Consider the following 17,797-nt stretch of genomic DNA (forward strand, 5'->3'; position numbering starts at 1 on the left):
TAGCCGCTCTTTTTTTTTTCCGCCGCTCACTTTTTTTTCCGCCCCTCACTTTTTTTTTCCGTTACTATTTTTTTTTTCCGCCGCTCACTTTTTTTTCCACCGCTCACTTTTTTTCCCACCGCCCACTTTTTTTTCCACCGCTCACTTTTTTTCCGCCGCTCTCTTTTTTTTCGCTCACTTTTTTTCCGCCGCTCTCTTTTTTTTCCACCGCTCACTTTTTTTTCCACCGCTCACTTTTTTTTCCGCCGCTCACTTTTTTTTCCTGCTCCTCATTTTTCAGTGTATGTCTTGTTTTCCTCTGTTCCTAAGTATCTTGGTGGTGAGTTGAAAGCGAACTGGTGTAGCTAAGCACATGCGACATGGCGTCTGGGTAAAAGTTATTAAGTTCATTTTGATGCTTTTATGAAGCTATGGGTTTCATCCTCTTGCTTTCATTAGCTCTTAACTGGTCTTGCACTTCAGCAATGCTTCCAAATTACTCTCCAGCAGTACGAGGTGACCTACAAACACGCGACGAAATCATACGAGGCTATTTCGATCTAGGACTAACTGCTCCAGAAATAGCCTCATTTTTAGCTTGTATTCACGGTATCCGGATAAGTTTGAGGCAATTGAAACGAATATTGAGGAGGCTGTGGTGCACAAGACGTCAGAACCTGAGTGATCTAGAGGAGGTTGTCGAGGCAGTGGAGGCAGAGCTGAGAGGGAGCGGAAGTTTACTTGGGTATAGAGCAATGCATCAAAGGCTGGTTAATCATCACCGACTGGCTACTACTAGAGAAGTCGTTCGCCACACGTTACGAATATTTGATCCAGAAGGTGTGGAACTGCGTTCACGACAGAGACTACGAAGAAGAGTGTACCGATGTAAAGGTCCAAATTACCTCTGGCATATAGACGGGTACGATAAACTCAAACCATTTGGATTCTGTGTTCACGGTGCTATAGACGGTTTCAGCCGAAGGATTTTATGGTTGGAAGTTGCTTCATCAAATAATGATCCGTGCATAGTCGCACAGTGTTATTTAGATTGTGTCCGACAGATAGAGGGAACTGCTCGAGTTGTAAGGGGAGACAGAGGAACTGAAAATTGTAACGTAGCAGCCATCCAACGTTTCTTCCGTAGAGCTGCTGGGGATGATTTTTCTGGTGAGAAAAGTTTCATGTTTGGAAAATCAACATCTAACCAGAGAATAGAGGCGTGGTGGGGCCATCTCAGAAAAGGGTGTGCACAGTGGTGGATACAGTTTTCCAAAGACCTGCGAGATTCTGGGTTGTATAGTGATAGTGATGTAATACAAAGGGAATGTCTTCACTTCTGCTTCATGGATGTCATTCAAATGGAACTACATAAAGTGGCCCAGGAATGGAATCTTAACAGGATCCGACCATCTGTCAATGCAGAATGCCCCTCTGGAAAGCCTGATGTTCTTTACTTTGTCCCAGAATCAGTAGCTACACAAGATTATTCAAGCCCCGTCGACATGGATGAAATTGAAATTGCTGAAGACATGTATGCAGAACGGCCGCAGGAAAAGGGCTGTTCCCCACACTTTAAACAACTGGCCGAAATGATCCTAGAAGACGAGGACTTGGAGCAACCAACAAATGCAGAGGAAGCTCTTCAACTGTACTTTGATCTCTTAGACCACATTGATGACATAGGCAACTGACCACAGAAGAAAGTTTAACATAGTCGGCTCAGTCAGTCAGCAACATCACAAAGTCAGACTTGGCATTGAATGTTTTTTTACAGTTAGCGTTCGATCTTGTTGTCCGCAGAAAAGGGTATTTTAAAAGGGTGCGATAAGTTTCTTAGTTGATATTTGCCGGTCATTCCGTGCTACTTACTTTCTTGATGGCCTCTCAGTTTGGTCATGCCATGAAATAAATTAGAACACGTACTTAGGCAGCAGGGAATTTGAGAAGAACGGGGTGAGTTCCGCTGACGTGTAAAAGATTGCTTCTATTCTGACAGAGGCTTTAAGTTAGTGTGGGTAAACACAAAAACAAACGTGGAACTAAAATTGACCGAATTCATAATGAATCCTGACACTCCTAGCGTTGCATTGTGAAACCTACTTAAGAATCCGACCTGTGGTGGAATTTCCTAAGTGAAATGCATTATTATTTTTTGCTTATGTTACCACATAGCTAAGGGAGAATTTCTTCCCCTTTTTAGCCGAATATGAAAGGAGCCCAGCCCCACCCCTGCGATTCGTCTGATTCGTGCCAGGGCACAAGCCTGGTTGTCAATCTTGCACCATAGCCGGTAGCTGAAAATGTCTTTCATTTGCTCAAAGTGTGAAAATTTTACCCTTTCTACCTTTGGGCCTTCCACACAGCTTTTAGGAAGCCACCATCTGTAAGACGTGTCCCTTTCTAGCCCCCTGAGTAGCTTGGAGGAGGGCAATGCTCGGCAAGTGTACACAACACAATGGTCAGGGAAATGGAAAAAATGTGTTTTCACTCACCTCCGAGCACAAGATCATCAAGAGTCACACGCGTCATGAAAGTTTGTCTAATGACATCCCACATCAAAACACTCGCTTTTATTGGTACCTACTAAAATCTTCAGGGAATCTTACATTACACTACGCAGCCTTACATTACACTTTTCATACAACGATCGAGAATTTTTCTGCCTGCTGCAATACTTCGCACGGCATTAAGCTGGCCGCCTCGCAAGCCTCGCGTCTTCGCTCGGCTTGCTCGTTGGCAATAATAAGTACATATTTTCCTAACCTTGAATTTGTATCCTTTAAGGCGCTGTTACACTGTGTAATCTTTCCGGCGTGCAGCATGTCTCGCAACGCCATTTCGACAAACGTTCTCACCTTACGAAGCAAGTTGTTTTACGGGGGTTACACTAAGCAACGTTTCCATGATCACATGAGGATAAGGGAACATTTGAATACACTGTTGCCGCAAACCGTAGCGATACAAGTTGCAGGGGACAGATATTACACTACGCAATGCTTTAAAAATTCGTTGCAACCGTTGCGGAAAGTAGAACTCAATTGTACTTTACGCAACGGTTTCTGCAACTGGTATAGCGACGTTTTTGGCATTTCAAGACAAGTTGCGCGAAAAATTGCACAGTGTAACAGCGCCTTTAAGCACAATCACCAGATCGCTCCAATTTCTTGCGTGGCACTGTGCTCATGATACTTCTCGATTAAGCAGCTTTTGAGCTGGCTTGCTTCATATGATATCCAAAGCCCAGCCCGGCACCCTTAATCAGCGCCTGGTTGTTTGCACAATTTCCACTTACTCTTACGCTAAGCATGAACCAATTCTCAGAATTATCCCACCCTCATCTTCCACAAATCTTCCATGGGCCCTTCCCAAACATCCTTCCCCAATATCGATGCAAGAAATAGACGATAAACACAATTTATTAGTTTTGTTTTCTTTCTCCTTTATGTTATTATAAAATGTATTTGAATGGAGGCAAACAAACACAATTCACAAGGCAAAACGATTGCACTGCGTATTGGTCGTCAGATAAACTGCAATCAAACACAAACTCCTAGTCCCTTAGGAACACCATTTTTCGTTGAAAGTTTACTCTCAGACCAAATGGATCACGTTCACAGTTGTCACATATTGACTACACACTTTATTCAGTGATAAGAAACGTGCGTATTAGTATAAAAACAACCACAACTCTTACGACTCACTCCATTTCGAATGAGTCATAGTGGAGGTATAACGCAAGTCTTCAAAACCTTGACATTAGGTTTGCTTGAGGCAATTAAATGGGGTAATAACATCGCCTACACTGGCTGAAACGAGATCATGAACTCGTAGGTCTTCACCAACAATCTTGTTTCAGTTAAACGAGCTCAACATCAACTAACGAGTACTGTACCAACTGAATCTCAAACTCAGCGCCAGAAATCTCGAACCCAAATTGTCGTGATAATTATAACCGTATGTTTCTTTAATGGTCTAAGCCGCTTTCAGATCCGGCCGAGTACGGGCTCATTGTCACGACACACAAACATGACCGTATTTACCGTAAACAAGGAACTGCTGAAGGAAAATACTTACAGTTATATAGAGCGAAAGAGAGCATGATATCGCCTAATACTTAGTGGACGAGGCCGAAGGCCGAGTAGGCTAAAATGAGACGATATCACGCAAGCTTGAGCGCTATAACTGTTTCAAAATTCAACAAATTGATCACAAATGAAAGATTCCGAACCTGTAATATTTGTGAAGCTGCAATTTTCCCTTTCGTAAACAAGTGATGCCGTTTGGACTGTTAACTTTGGCGTTTGTAAATGAGGAAAAAATTACTTAATCTAGGGCTAGATTAGCAGCGTATGTCACGTAGAATAAAAAAGAAATAACAAAAAACTTTAAAACAAAAATTTTAAAAGTTGATCGAACGTTCAATGGATTAAGAGCAAATGCAAGTTACCCTCTACGCTACCGAACCCAAGGCTATAATGTTGCAATTTTAGAGTATTTAACTGGTGCTAACCCTAACAATTACTTGAAAGCTAACCGAATAAGAAGGCTTCGATACCAACAATGGCATCGGCCGTCAAAAATGGCATCGCTTGTTTACGGCAGGGAAATAAGCGGAGCCGGTCCGTCATTTTCAGGCGATGAACGTAAGAATTAACAAGTCTGTGTTCAAGGCAGGGGTGAGTTCACACTGACGTGAAATTCCATGAAAGTTCATTGCTAAGGAGAGAGTCCATTTGCACTCTGAAATCGTTAAAACTTGCATACCCACCATCTGGAAGGTCAATAGAAACTGAACAGGTATGTGCAATAGGATGGGGTAGGCAGCCTAACTCGTTCACATGAAATATAACCTTGATACTCTCGACAACTGGCAGGGAACTCCCCGTGATGTAACGAAGAAACAGCTCAAGCTCCTTTCGGCTAAGGCACCTGATGTATTTCTTCAGGTAGGAAAGGATCTGTAGACGGCACTTGTGCACATGTGTAGAAGGCTCCTCAGACAGCATCGACAGAACTCGCTGTGGCGTCACGCGCATCACCTCATATACCTTAAAGACATCCTCCTTTGAGTACTTCCACAGATCTTTATAATCACCGTCGCGAAGGCCCTCCCTCATACTATCCATTGCCATGGCAGGCCTTGACAGCAACTCATTTTTGGCCACTTGGACCACAATAGCTTTTAGGTTGGTGGCCGAAGGCCTCTTTTTCACTTGGTAATCACTAAAAAAATTTATTAAGAAACCATAGGATTCATCAGAGAGCCCTCCCTGCTCTGACTGTGCCAGAGCTGCTTTTAACGCCATGGATTCATTATCCGATACGTACTCCAGGAAAGCCTCTACGAGGTCTTCGTTGTCGAGTGCTTGCCGCCCACACAGCATAGCAACAACAAAGGCCTTATTGATCTGAACTGGAAATATACCTGTGAGAACATATTGATGGCTGATGATTTGACCAAGTGTTCTCATTGTCGACTCCTCAATGCCTGGGCCGACTCGCGGGACAAATGTAGAGCTCCCGTCGAAGTACTCGTGTAGGACCTGTCTCCAGAATATCGAATAAGCTTCTCTTTTGACACCGTCCAGATCCATTCCTTGTTCTCCGTAGAAGGAAACGGTTGCAAGGCGTTGTGTTATTTCTCCTGACGTTTCATATAGTTTGAGAAGATCAAGCATGACAGTTTCTCTGTGGACCCATATGTTTGTTACACCTCCAGCAGTAAGTTTCTCGAGGGCATTCATTCTCCTTTGTGTCAAGGCCTGAAAAAACACAGTAAAAGAATTTTGCTTGAACTAGCAATACAATATCTTGTTTCATTAAAGAATACCTAGGTTATTAAGGAGACTCTTGGGCAAAGTGGGTGACTGTACTTGCATGTCTAATATCGGTGTCACAGCACGCAATCTGGACAGGATTTTAATACGTAACATAGTCTCTCCTCTGCAGGCAACTACCTGTATAACTGTCAACTGCTGGCATGGAAATAGGAAAGCAGGCGTGGACTGCACCTTTCATTATGCCTTCTCAGATAAATCAAAAGTGAATTAATTGTTCATAATAATGTCATATTAGGAAATATCAAGAAGGCCTATTTTGCATTGTGTTACGGGTATCATCGCGATTTCTGAAACGATACTACACAATTCCCTGGTATGGCTTGGAACTCTACACATTACCCAACAGTGATCAAAACTTACAAAAAAAGTACATGTTTAACATTGCTGACACTACAGCAACAGAACTGATTGGACGTTTTGAACAAATCTAGATTGAGCCTAACTATGTGCAAAGATGTATTTTGTTACCTGTAGGTAAATTCCAAAATGGACTTAATTGCAACTATTAGACATCCATGTGACCTTGCAGTGGATCAAGATTAATTATATGATACCTCACATTCATATTTACTTCAGGAATTGGTGTCCCCTTTCAGTGTCTGCACTGGGGAGGTTGTTAATCATTTCCCTGAATCGTTGTCCTGGACAATCAGCGACATTGCCGCTTACGAAACCTGTCTGCAAAGTGTCCTTCACACTTGCGGAAGTGTCATTGCTAACAAATTAAACAAGTAACAGAGACTAGTTGTCTATAGAGAAACTCAAGGTATTTTTACATTTAAATGGGCTATGTCACGCAAAATTATGTCATTTTCATGACACCCAAAAAGCACAAAAAGTAGAATGATACATTGCAATAACCACTTAACTGTTGAACAACATAAAATAAATACAGCAAAAGAAAAGAGAAGCATGGATGGACACAAATGGACAAGATTGAAACGGATTGCATTTGGGTAATCTTGAAAAAAGTCTGCCTGACGTTTTCTAAGTTTGTGGCAAATAACCTTGATGATGGTCGTTTTTGCTCACATTCACCTTGTTTGTGATGTAACGATAATTTTATCAGTATAGGAATTCCACATTGCCATTTTCAAATTTTAACTCGTGATTAACTCAAGATTTTGGCTAAAAACCCTAAAATAACGTGACATAGCGCCTTTAAGATGGCAAAGGGGTAGGAGAGCGTGTTTATGATAATGAGTATACTGTCATGTCCCTTTGAACAAACATTAGTATACACTAACTCCTGTAACTAGAAAAAAAAGTAAGCAAGGAAAGGGCAATGTGCGCAATGAGGTTAGTTTTCTTAGAATCTCAATAATTGGCTATGAGGAATATTGGCATTTATGGTACATGGCTGAGGAAGTATACAATATGGAATATGGTTGTAAACAATTGACTCAATGACATGGGTTTTTATCCCTATTTACAGCCAAGACAACAGAATACCGGTAGCAAAGATTGCCAGACAAAGTAAAATCTGTAAGTGGCAATTTGGAGTTAAAGGGTTAGTCCAAGGTGAAAAAATGAAAATCAGATATTGAGACAAAGGGGTGAATAACCACTCATCAAAACAAAGCATTGTAGTGATGGTTAATTACACATAGATGTTAGGTACTCACATTTCATCATTGGCCATCAAAAATGGAGGTGGTGTTTCGCAAATAATATTTAAATCAGGCACAGTAGCATCTAGTGGGTAGTCAACATCAGCATCTGCTGGGTTTTCTCCAAATCCTTGAAATAAGACTTCTTCATCTGGATAGGCAGGTGCTTCAGTGCACTCTGCCATTGCCAGCATCACACGGTCCACTGACTCAACAGGTAAGGAAGGATTCACAACTGGTTCACTGAAGGATGAAAGGGTAAAGTATTGAGGAGTGAGGCTCAGCGAGCCTACCCAGTCATAGATGGCACAACATGTCATATCACTCCTTTTGGGGAATCTGCGGGTGTGGACACCTAGTGACACATGTCTCACCGACACTGTAATATGTGGTTCACACACATCTGGTTCAGCTGGCACCCTTTGAGCTCTACTGCTACGCAGACTAAGTAGTTCCTCCTGTCTAGCCTGTACATGTTCTTCTCTAGCTTGCTCTTGTGCAGCACATTCCTTTGCTTGATCCTTCTCCAAAGAATCAAGATATTCCATTAACTGACTGTCCTTTAGAGCTGCTCTCTCCTCAGATGATCCCAACAGGCCTGTTGATGGGGTCGAGGATGTACTGGTATTCTGCTTGCTCTCAAAAGCAGGTGTAAGTAAAGCAGCCTCATCATCATCATCATCACTGACATAGTGAACTTTCTTTTTCTTCTCAATGCCTTTCATGTCTACACACCTTGACAAGAGGTACTTCTTCACTTTGCTTAAGTTGTACTTTGCTATGTAACATGACAGTGATGTGAACTCATCACCTATTACTTCTTCAAACTTAAAGTCTGCGAGTTTAATTCATGAGTGTATCCATGCACTGAATATCCTTCAGGGAAAAACACATTTGTCAGGAGATCAATCATATCATCTTCTGTTGTAGATAATGGAACCATTAACTCCCTTGTGCCCCCTCCTTTTGCTAGGCGAACAGCAACATTGCGCTTTAAGTCCTCGTTGTAATGATGCCATCCAACTTGGATTTTCTTCAATGCAGACTTCTGTGGATGCTTTCTTTCCTTTGATGATGGTGTTTCCTGTGTCTTTGCCTTCCCTTTGCTTGACTTCTTTACAAGCTGTTTAGATAATTCTAAGAGCTTTCTCTTTTTCTCACTTCTTTCCTCATTTTTTCCCTCAGCTATTCCACCGCTGGAAACAAATGATTTCAAAGCAAGCACATCTCCTCTTCGTTTCAAACCAAGAGCCTCAAAGTCTTTATCACTAGCACTTCTTATAGCTGTGAAATCCATCTATAAAGAGGCAATTAAGCAAAAAGGTCACAACTAAAATAATAATGAAGAGCTGCTTGTACAACACAATTACCTTTAAAGGTTACATTATTAATTAGGTTATTACTCGAAGAGCTCTAGATAAAAAAGGCAACAGAAACTATGGTTTGCAGTATATCGCAGATTGTAGTCAGGAGACAAATCATTACCTCCTAGAAACTGTTTTCATAATCGCTTGAATACAACTATGGCCTTGGCTAACGTCACGTGGTCTAAGTACTGTTTGCAATAGACTGCCTGTCGTTTATTTAACTAACAGCAAAGGCAAAGTTTTCAGGGACACCCAACGTCAATTTTCGGAAAATATCTGTTCGGAAGACGATTTGAGATCTAGAATTTTCGGTACATTTGTTGTAAAATTTCTTGCTTGCCTGCCTGTCCTAGGATTTTCGAACATCTAAAAATTGGTGTAATTGCCCATTTTTAACGGATTTTTACCCTAAAAAGGTCACCTAGAATTTTCGGGAGCCTTTTTTCTGGCTGAAATTTTCGAAAAGGTAAGTTTTGATCCCTATAATTTTCGGATCACTAGACTTTCAGCTAGGGAATCCGAACAGATGGAAAATTTTTAGGGGATAAAAATATGGCTATATCTACCGTTTAAAGACTAAAATACGTTTAACAATGCTATGTTTAAGTGGTTTTTAACTATATTCTCGTTGGGTGCCCCTGAGTTTTGTGCTATCAAAGACAGATATTCCAGCAATCATAGCAATTTGGTGGTGGTGGTGGTGGTGGTAGTTTTAGTAGTAGTAGTAGTAGTACGTGTATGATAACTGTTAACGGAGATCTACCCTTACATGTTTCTGGGTGGCTTCAGGTAGTGGAACGTCAGTAAAGACAGTGCACTCACTACGGGATTTGGTATTATGTTCAACCCCGGGTGTTCAACTCAAATATCGTAGGCTTACCATTTCTTTCCGAAACCTATCGCAAACATCGAAGTCCACTTTTCTTTTTTCCCTCAGAAAAGTAAAAACCTATGATAAAACAGACATAATTTATCGTTACACTTGAAAAGAACATAATGTACCTATCTGAATGTCAAAACTAGCACAACAAAATGTGAAGTTTTATACCTTTTCTACCTCGGATGCCAGCTCTTCGTCCGCCATGTTGTAGTAAAGATACTCGTTTGCCTCGCTTTCACGTGGCCGGAAGTGAGGAGCGGTCAAAAAAGTGAGCAGCGGAAAAAAAGTGAGCGGTGGAAAAAAAAGTGAGCGGCGGAAAAAAAAGTGAGCGGCGGAAAAAAGTGAGCGGGCGGAAAAAAGTGAGCGGCGGAAAAAAAAGAGAGCGGCGGAAAAAAAGTGAGCGGCGGAAAAAAAAGAGAGCGGTGGAAAAAAGTGAGCGGCGGAAAAAAAGTGAGCGGCGGAAAAAAGTGAGCGGCGAAAAAAAAAGTGAGTGGCTAAAAAAAAGTGAGCGGCGGAAAAAAAGTGAGCGGCGGAAAAAAGTGAGCGGCGAAAAAAAAAGTGAGGGGCTAAAAAAAGTGAGCAGTAAAAAAAAGTGAGCGGCGGACAAAATCAAGATTACAAAAAGAGAGCAGAGACACTTGTCTCTCACGAAAATGAGGAGAAGAAGTAGATGTCCCTTTAAAAGCACCGTACTATATCATTACTTGTGGGGAGAGCTCACATTCAGATGTTCCACTGTTCCACCGTTCCCACAATTCCATAATATACAATGGCATCGTTTTAACACTTTGGGGGTGGGTCTTCGTTTTAGATCAGTGGGTCTTCGTTTTAGATCACAGGGTCTTCGTTTTAGATCAGTGGGTCTTCGTTTTAGATCAGCGGGTCTTCGTTTTAGATCAGTGGGTCTTCGTTTTAGATCACAGGGTCTTCGTTTTAGATCAGTGGGTCTTCGTTTTAGATCACAGGGTCTTCGTTTTAGATCACAGGGTCTTCGTTTTAGATCAGTGGGTCTTCGTTTTAGATCACAGGGTCTTCGTTTTAGATCAGTGGGTCTTAGGTCTTAGGTCTTCGTTTTTGGGGCTTCGTTTTAGAAACACCCTGTAAATAGTTTGCCTCGACCACCCGTGACGAGACAGCAAAATCTTGAATGCGCACGCATAAAATAAAAATCAAAGAAGCAACAATTTGGGAGCTTATACATGTTTATAGCGTTTACTTTCGAATTAAAAGTTTTTTCCCGCCAAAATTCTCACCGCTGTCAACGGAAACTCTCGATTCATAAACAGCCTTTTATTTAAACCATATAAACATATGATCACATATGATGATTATGATATGATTCATAAACAGCCTTTTATTTAAACTACATCTTATTGCTGCGTTAAGATTGTCAGTCCATTTGCTGAATGTGAAAACGCAACTATACTTAATAAAAGCGAACTAGAAAGAAAGAAAGGCAAATGACGATAAGGATTTTTTGAAGATGCGTCTTGAAAATATATGCATAATTAAAAGTAAGGTCAACTTTGTCTCGGTCACGCAATTCTCATATAGACGCTCGGTAAAGTTGTCTCGGGGGGGAGGGCTGTCTCGGGTAACCGAGACCATTTAAACAGGCCCATAGTCTTCTTGTATTACACCAGTGAAAAACCGGTTTGATCGTCCCCCTCGACTTAACCAATGGCAATCCTTATAAAAAACGGTTTGTCGATCGACCAATGAAATCTCCAGGGTCAAAAGTTGACTCTGGAAGTGGAAAGCGCAACGTGATTGGGGCAGCATGTTCAGAAAGGTTAACAGCCCGTACCAGAGGTTTTTCTCGCCGCTTCGTGACTCGCTCGTTTGTCGCTCTTTTCATGGCAAGAAAATAACCTCTGGAATCCAGGGTACGCTTTCTTCGACAACGTAAGTAAATCGACCAACATTACACTGTTGTTGTCACGTAAGCGTAACGAACTGTCGCTAAGTTGGAAGAATGGAGTACCCTAAGGAGTACCTAAATGGAGTATCCCTAAAAATCATTTATTGGTCAAATTTTAATCTAAATGACTCACCATCTTGATAAAGTATTTGAAAATACTTTATCAAGATGGTGAGGTATTTAGATGAGGCCCTCCCAGGAAGGGTCCTTGTTCCCCAAATTACTTTCAAACTTGTTCCCAGCTTTTTGATCCCTCAAATTGGTCAAAATTGTTTTTGTTCCCTAAAATAATTTGACATTGTTTCCCTACTCCCCATTTCAAATTAGCCATGTTCCCTTGTTCCCCCAAACCCCAGGGAGGGCCTCCTAGATGCACACAGCTTCATTTATTTCGAGCTTTCCAGCTCTCCGATTGTTACGGTTCGATGCACAGGCACCCCAAGCTCAGTGTGAGAGGTCTCTCTTTTGCTCTAAATCGTTGAAACGAACGAACACTTCAAAATGGCTAAAACTGCGGGTCGCAAATATCGTGGGCGTTTCCAACGCCCGCGGTATTAGCGACCCGCTGTTTCAGCCATTAAAAGTTCAACGTACGCGTTCGTTTCAAAGATTCTAGAGCAAAAGAGAGACTGCTCGCAGTCTATGTGAGGTGAAACTAACAAAGATATAGGGATCTGTATGGGAATCCCGATAAAAGACCTGAAAAGATAATTTTACGAAAAAATTCTCAATCCAAAAACCTCCCTCCCCCCTCCCCTCACCGTCATTGAGAATTTTAATTTTAAAGAACCTGTTAATTTGTTAAATTAGCCGGCGAATGCTGTCTGAGTTTAAGTGATAAGGATGAAGATTTAAGAGTGTCGATCTTAAGTTTTAAGGCCAGTTTTAGTTTGTTGATTTATATAAGTTTTTAGGTTTTAGAGATGACTTGTTTTATTGTTTTAAAAGTGTACCAGTGTTTGGTCACGTTACTAAATGCAATTACTGTGTTATCAGCAGGTATTCGTGCGTGATTAACTGCCATAATCATAATGAACTTTGTAGGAATTAATCACGCAGCGGCCATGTTGAGTCCCGAGGGATTGAAAACTTTGTTTTTGCCGAAAGAAAGAAAGAAAAGAAAGAAAGAAAGAAAGAATTCTTTTATTTTGGCACGATAATAATAAAAAGCTGACAAGCTTGTGAGGTCGTGTGTAAATTAAAAAATTAAAAATCTATTTACTGGCTAACATCAAATCTGTACAATATTTACAGTGAATACAATCAAATATAAATAAAATCATCATTTCGGTACCGAACAACTGAAGCTGAAACTACGATAAATTTAAAGTCTCTGAAATATGATTTTGTCTTCAATCGATTGTACAACTCATTCTTGTTTCTGTGTAAGATTCTAAGGTTCATTTAAACAAAGGGTGTTCCACAGAATTGCACCTCTATAAGCGAGGGGATCCTTCATATATCTAGTTTTAGACCTTGGTACAAGCAGTGAATCATCTCCCCTTAAGGCATGGTCGTTGGAACGTTTAGAGTAGGTATCCTTGCTTGGATAGGAATTCTGGCAGGATCTCATTGTGCGCTTTATAGAAAAGCTTTAAAATATCCATCTTGTAGATTGAAAACAGAGTAGGTGAGTGGTCGCCCTCCAGTACGTCACATGACGCCATATCCTTAGGCAAGTTGAAGATAATTCTAGCTGCTCTACAGTGTAAGCGTTCTATATGTATAGAACAGAACAAATCAAAATTTCATGCACACCACAGTATTAAGCCATAAAATCACTTTAAAATAAAATTCGCGTAAAACCTTCCTTGATAAGAACCTAGATCGTTTCAACAAATCTAACTTGGTTGCAAAGGTCTTCTTGGTTTCCAAAACATGCATGTGGTATCCATGTACGTAAGCTTATGATCAACTGTTAGGCCTAGTAAGCGTGTTTTCAAGACCCATTTAAGATGAGAGCCTCCCAAGAGCACTGGAGCAACAGGGCCCATCGGATTTCACGTGCTGAACAGCATTATTTCACTCTTGCCGGGATGTAGTGTCAGCTGGTTCTTTTGGCACCAAGTATAAACTTCGTGTAAGGCCTTATTTCACTGAGTGATTGCCAGGTCTGCCGAGTCTCCTTTACAGTAAACTGTTCTGTCATCAGCGAACATGTATAGCGACCCTGATTGGACCATCGATGACAAGTCGTTGGTAAATATGTTAAACAATGTCGGACCCAATACAACTTATTCCAAAATGGCCGCCATTTAAATATTCTTTAGTTTTTATTCAAATAAGCCCTTGATGCCTCGTTTTTAAGCTTAAAATTTAAAAGAACATTTTATCTTGAACGAGGTAACAAGGGCCAATTTGTATCCGCATAAATCAGCGGCCATTTTGGAATAAGGTGTATACAGAACCCTGAGGTATCCCCTTAGTCACCGGCAGCAGATCTGACCTCACTCCATTTAATACTGTGAACTGTTGTCTTCCATTTAGATAGTTACTTAACCAGTCATATAAACTCGTTCTCAAACATTTCATCTCAAGGCTCGGGGTCCGAAATCTATTATCTATAGCCAATATGGCCGCTGCGCGAATAAGGCCCATTTAAAGTGTCAAGTGTATTTATCGCTGAGGCACTTACTGGGGACACTGTATAGATATCAGATCAAATCAACTCACATGAAATCGTAGGTTGGTATGATCCATTCTTGCTTTGAGATTCAAAGAACGAATAAATTTGATGGATATTCCAGCGTCGTAGAACGTGAAGAAAAGCTTCAGATTCAATCCATTTGACCTCCGGCTTGGCTTAATTAAAATAACAATGTTAACCTTAATAAAAAGCCCATGGCAGCACGTTACTCCATCCTCTCCAATGTCACGGACGAACGGCATGATTTATAGTGAAGGAGATGATGAAATGTTAAACCCGGTAAATGAATGAAGAAATGTATCTTTATCGATGGTGTTTCGGGGATGCTCGGAAAAAAACCCAGAATGCTGCTTTTGTGGAGTTGAACCTTCTACATTCCGATTACAAGTTGTTGCATGAACTTAGCTCCTACGAATCAACGCCGATGACTCAGTGGTAGGGCATCCGAACTAGTCATCAGAAGGTCCTCGGTCTGACTCCTGCAAAGGAGCACTCCGATTTTCTCCGAGCATCCCCATTTACATCTGCAAATGGTTACGCTCTCTAGTCTTCTCGGATAAAGACTATAAACCGTAGGCCCCATCTCACAACCCTTACAATAACCTTTATTTAAAGAGGATAACACCTATTACTATAAAAGTACTCTCCCTAGTTCATCAACTCTGTGGGACGTAAAAGAACCCACACACCCCTCGCAAAGAGTAGGGTATGGAGTTCACGGTGTTGTAGTCTGTCCTCCGTGGTGTATCATGGCACGAGAGCGTTTCAACGAGTTGCGACAACTAAGCACCTTGTGCATGTGGGTAAATATATCTGCACGCCTGTGCGTGTGCATTACATTTCTTTGTCGTCATCCTCAAAACGATGTCGTAAAGGGATTGGACAAATTTGAAGTAATGTAGAGGGCCGTCAAACACCACAAAATTGTTCCACTATTCTCCCTTAGCTTCAAAACTGTTCATGCGAGTTTAACTCCAACTCGAATCGAGTCGCAACAGCAGGAGGATAGCTCAATAATTATTGGGTCTTTTAATATAAAATAAGTCAAAGATATTGCATTGTTTTCCATTTATGTATTTCATATGCATATATTTGTACATGTGCATGTGCATGCGTGTACATCTGACCAACACCTCAGTAATTCAATCGCTCTTCTGCCAGGGAATGGGTTTTGCTACAAAAATAATTCATTCATTCAATGGGAAAATCATCTCAACAACAAGAAATCAGATTTTCAGGTGAAGCTCTCCTTTTCCTAAACATCTTTGTCTCTTTTCATTCCTACTAACCTATCATCATCATCGACACGTTCTTTGCTGAAACGGGGAAAATCTCTTCTGTTTTTCTCAAATATATATATTGAGAGTCCCACAGATAAAATGGAAGAAATGTGGGGTCGGGGTTATTTACAGAATCCAGAGAGAGGATCATTTTATGTTGCGTTTTACATCGGTCAGACGGCAAGTGCTTTTGGATCCAGGTTGAAGAAATACAGCAACACCACAAAGACGACCGTAAGTGCAGTAGGAACAATCTCAGACACAAAACGTCACGCTCACGATATTTTATCGTCTGCAATCAACCTCGTCCCCAAGGGGAGGGAGGTCTATACATGACGGAAAATGAGTAATCGGTCAAAAAAAAATACATTTTAGCAGCCAGAATATTTCCGCTTTTAATTCAAGGGAACAATGATAACTCCGTTGCCATCGCTAGCTTGAGAAGGGGCTAACCCGCTGGCAACTCGCGCTTGTTTTCTTTCCTTTTTTGCGAGGTTTGCAAGTGCTATTCCGGATGGGGGCTCAGTAGGGGAAACAGCGGTGGGTAACACTAGCTGCTTCAAGTGGAAGTGTGCTACTTTGAAGTTAATGATGCTCTGAAGGGATTTGTTTCTAGAGGAACTATGGCGCTGCGTCGTTGGGGAGTAAAACAAGAAAATCTGGTTTTACCAAACGAGTTGATAAAGGTCAATTAACATTTCAAACATAAGCCCTTTGTCAGAGTGAGTTGGTTAAAACTCACGAACGGCCAACTGTCAAAACTCACAAATCTTTCATATGGTCACCGTGGTTAATAGCACTCTTTTCAAATTGGCGTCACAATTTAAAGCCCATAGCATTATGGGATTAATATGCAGTAACAAGGAGGGCATTTTTCAACTTGTTGAACTTCACGGGACATGTCGCGGTGACAAAAGCACCCCCAAATTGGTGTTGCACAATTATAAAAGTATCAGTTCACACGAGAGGACATGTCACTGCAACATATCCCTGGGACATGTACCCGCAACATTTTCATGTGTGTGCACATGTTGATTTTGTCCCTGCTACATGTCTCCGCTACACTGCTACATATCGCCTCAATGTGCACTACACAAGTTTTTTGTTGCTGCAACATGTCCCTGCAACATGACCCAGGGTCCCAAAGGGGGGTCCCTGGAGCCCTGGATTTTTTTGCTGTGGAGCCCGGAGCCCGATCATTTCTCCGCCCGGAGCCCTGATCCGGAGCCTTAAAGTAGCTGCTATGGAGCCCTGGAGCCCCGATTTTTTTGGCCTTGGAGCCCTGGATCCCCGCTTTTTTAGCCCGGAGCCCTGGAGCCCTAAACCCCTTTGGGACCCTGATGACCCCTCGTATCTGTCCACCTTTATGAGTACTTTTGATAAAACCAAATTTTCGTTAATGCTCTGATACCATTTTTGGCAGTGAAAATACAATTCTTCAACTTTTATTCCGCTACATTTAATACAAGCCAATGATAATAATACCAATGCACTGTAATTCATCACTAGGGAATTTAAGAAACGGCTACGGCTACGACTACGACATCGCTACAAAACAGTAATATCATTGGTTAAAAGAGCATAAATAATCGTGCTGCACGTGCAGCACGGATTTTAGCAAATATGTTTGCAGTCCTCTGCACAACGACCTGAAATCACCCAATTTCAGGTTTTGACGACAACGTAAGCATGCAACAGAGAATCTTTACTTCTCTGTTTTCACCATGAAACCGCTCGTACCAATTTCTTTTTAGGATACTTCGCCCACATTGTAGGACGTGAACGAGACGGAATAATCGCGAAAGACATGATAGAGCCAAGTTATATTTTAAGGTGACGTTTTGGTCGACCGTCGTCCTCGTAGATCTAATTCCCTACTGACGTAGTTTACTCCTTAAATTTAAGCGCGATTTAAAAAAAAAAGCAGTTTCCTTTACTGGAATAAAACTATTTTACTCTTACTTTGTCCGAAATCAAAAACAAAAATGACCCAAACTTGCAATTCCCTAGCCTGGTATGAATTCCGAACAATTTTGCTTTCAGTCCTACTGAGAGTGAGACTTACAGATTATGGCTGGGGAGTTTAAGAAACGACGACGACTACGACTACGACAACGCCACAAAACAATAACATCATTGGTTAAAAGAGTATAAATAATCGTGCAGCACGGATTTTAGCAAGGATATTAGCTGTCCTCTGCATAACGACGACGTGAAATCACCAAATTTGAGGTTTGACGACAACGTAAGCATGCAACTGATAATCTTTC

The 17,797-nt window shown here is 41.3% G+C and overlaps 3 protein-coding genes across 4 annotated transcripts in view; 1 reads left to right on the forward strand and 2 right to left on the reverse strand.

Moving 5' to 3' along the window:
• The window catches only part of LOC138060375 (BTB/POZ domain-containing adapter for CUL3-mediated RhoA degradation protein 1-like), an 80,097-nt gene that overhangs the window by 13,272 nt on the left and 49,028 nt on the right, over positions 1-17,797 (reverse strand). The window contains exon 3 of one of the 2 annotated variants that reach the window (XM_068906136.1): positions 12,725-13,770. The exons of the other annotated variant lie outside the window; for it this stretch is intronic. Within the exon in view, the coding sequence (XP_068762237.1) occupies positions 13,645-13,770 (126 nt within the window). The 3' untranslated portion in view covers positions 12,725-13,644. Of the gene's footprint in view, positions 1-12,724; positions 13,771-17,797 lie in introns of those variants that run through there. 2 annotated transcript variants of the gene reach the window in all.
• Positions 330-1,673, forward strand: LOC138059673 (uncharacterized). Its single transcript, XM_068905290.1, has one exon. The coding sequence runs from the start codon at positions 411-413 to the stop codon at positions 1,671-1,673; it is 1,263 nt and encodes a 420-aa protein (XP_068761391.1). The 5' UTR covers positions 330-410.
• LOC138059676 (uncharacterized) lies at positions 4,665-5,726 on the reverse strand. The gene has a single exon (XM_068905292.1). The coding sequence runs from the start codon at positions 5,724-5,726 to the stop codon at positions 4,665-4,667; it is 1,062 nt and encodes a 353-aa protein (XP_068761393.1).

The sequence above is a fragment of the Montipora capricornis genome, chromosome 8 (genome assembly GCF_036669925.1).
Source record: "Montipora capricornis isolate CH-2021 chromosome 8, ASM3666992v2, whole genome shotgun sequence".
Taxonomy (NCBI): Eukaryota; Metazoa; Cnidaria; class Anthozoa; order Scleractinia; family Acroporidae; genus Montipora; species Montipora capricornis.

Coding starts and splice junctions, on each gene's coding strand:
- LOC138059673 (XM_068905290.1), top strand. CDS start 411: ATGGGTTTCATCCTCTTGCTTTCATTAGCTCTTAACTGGTCTTGCACT.
- LOC138059676 (XM_068905292.1), bottom strand. CDS start 5,726: ATGAATGCCCTCGAGAAACTTACTGCTGGAGGTGTAACAAACATATGG.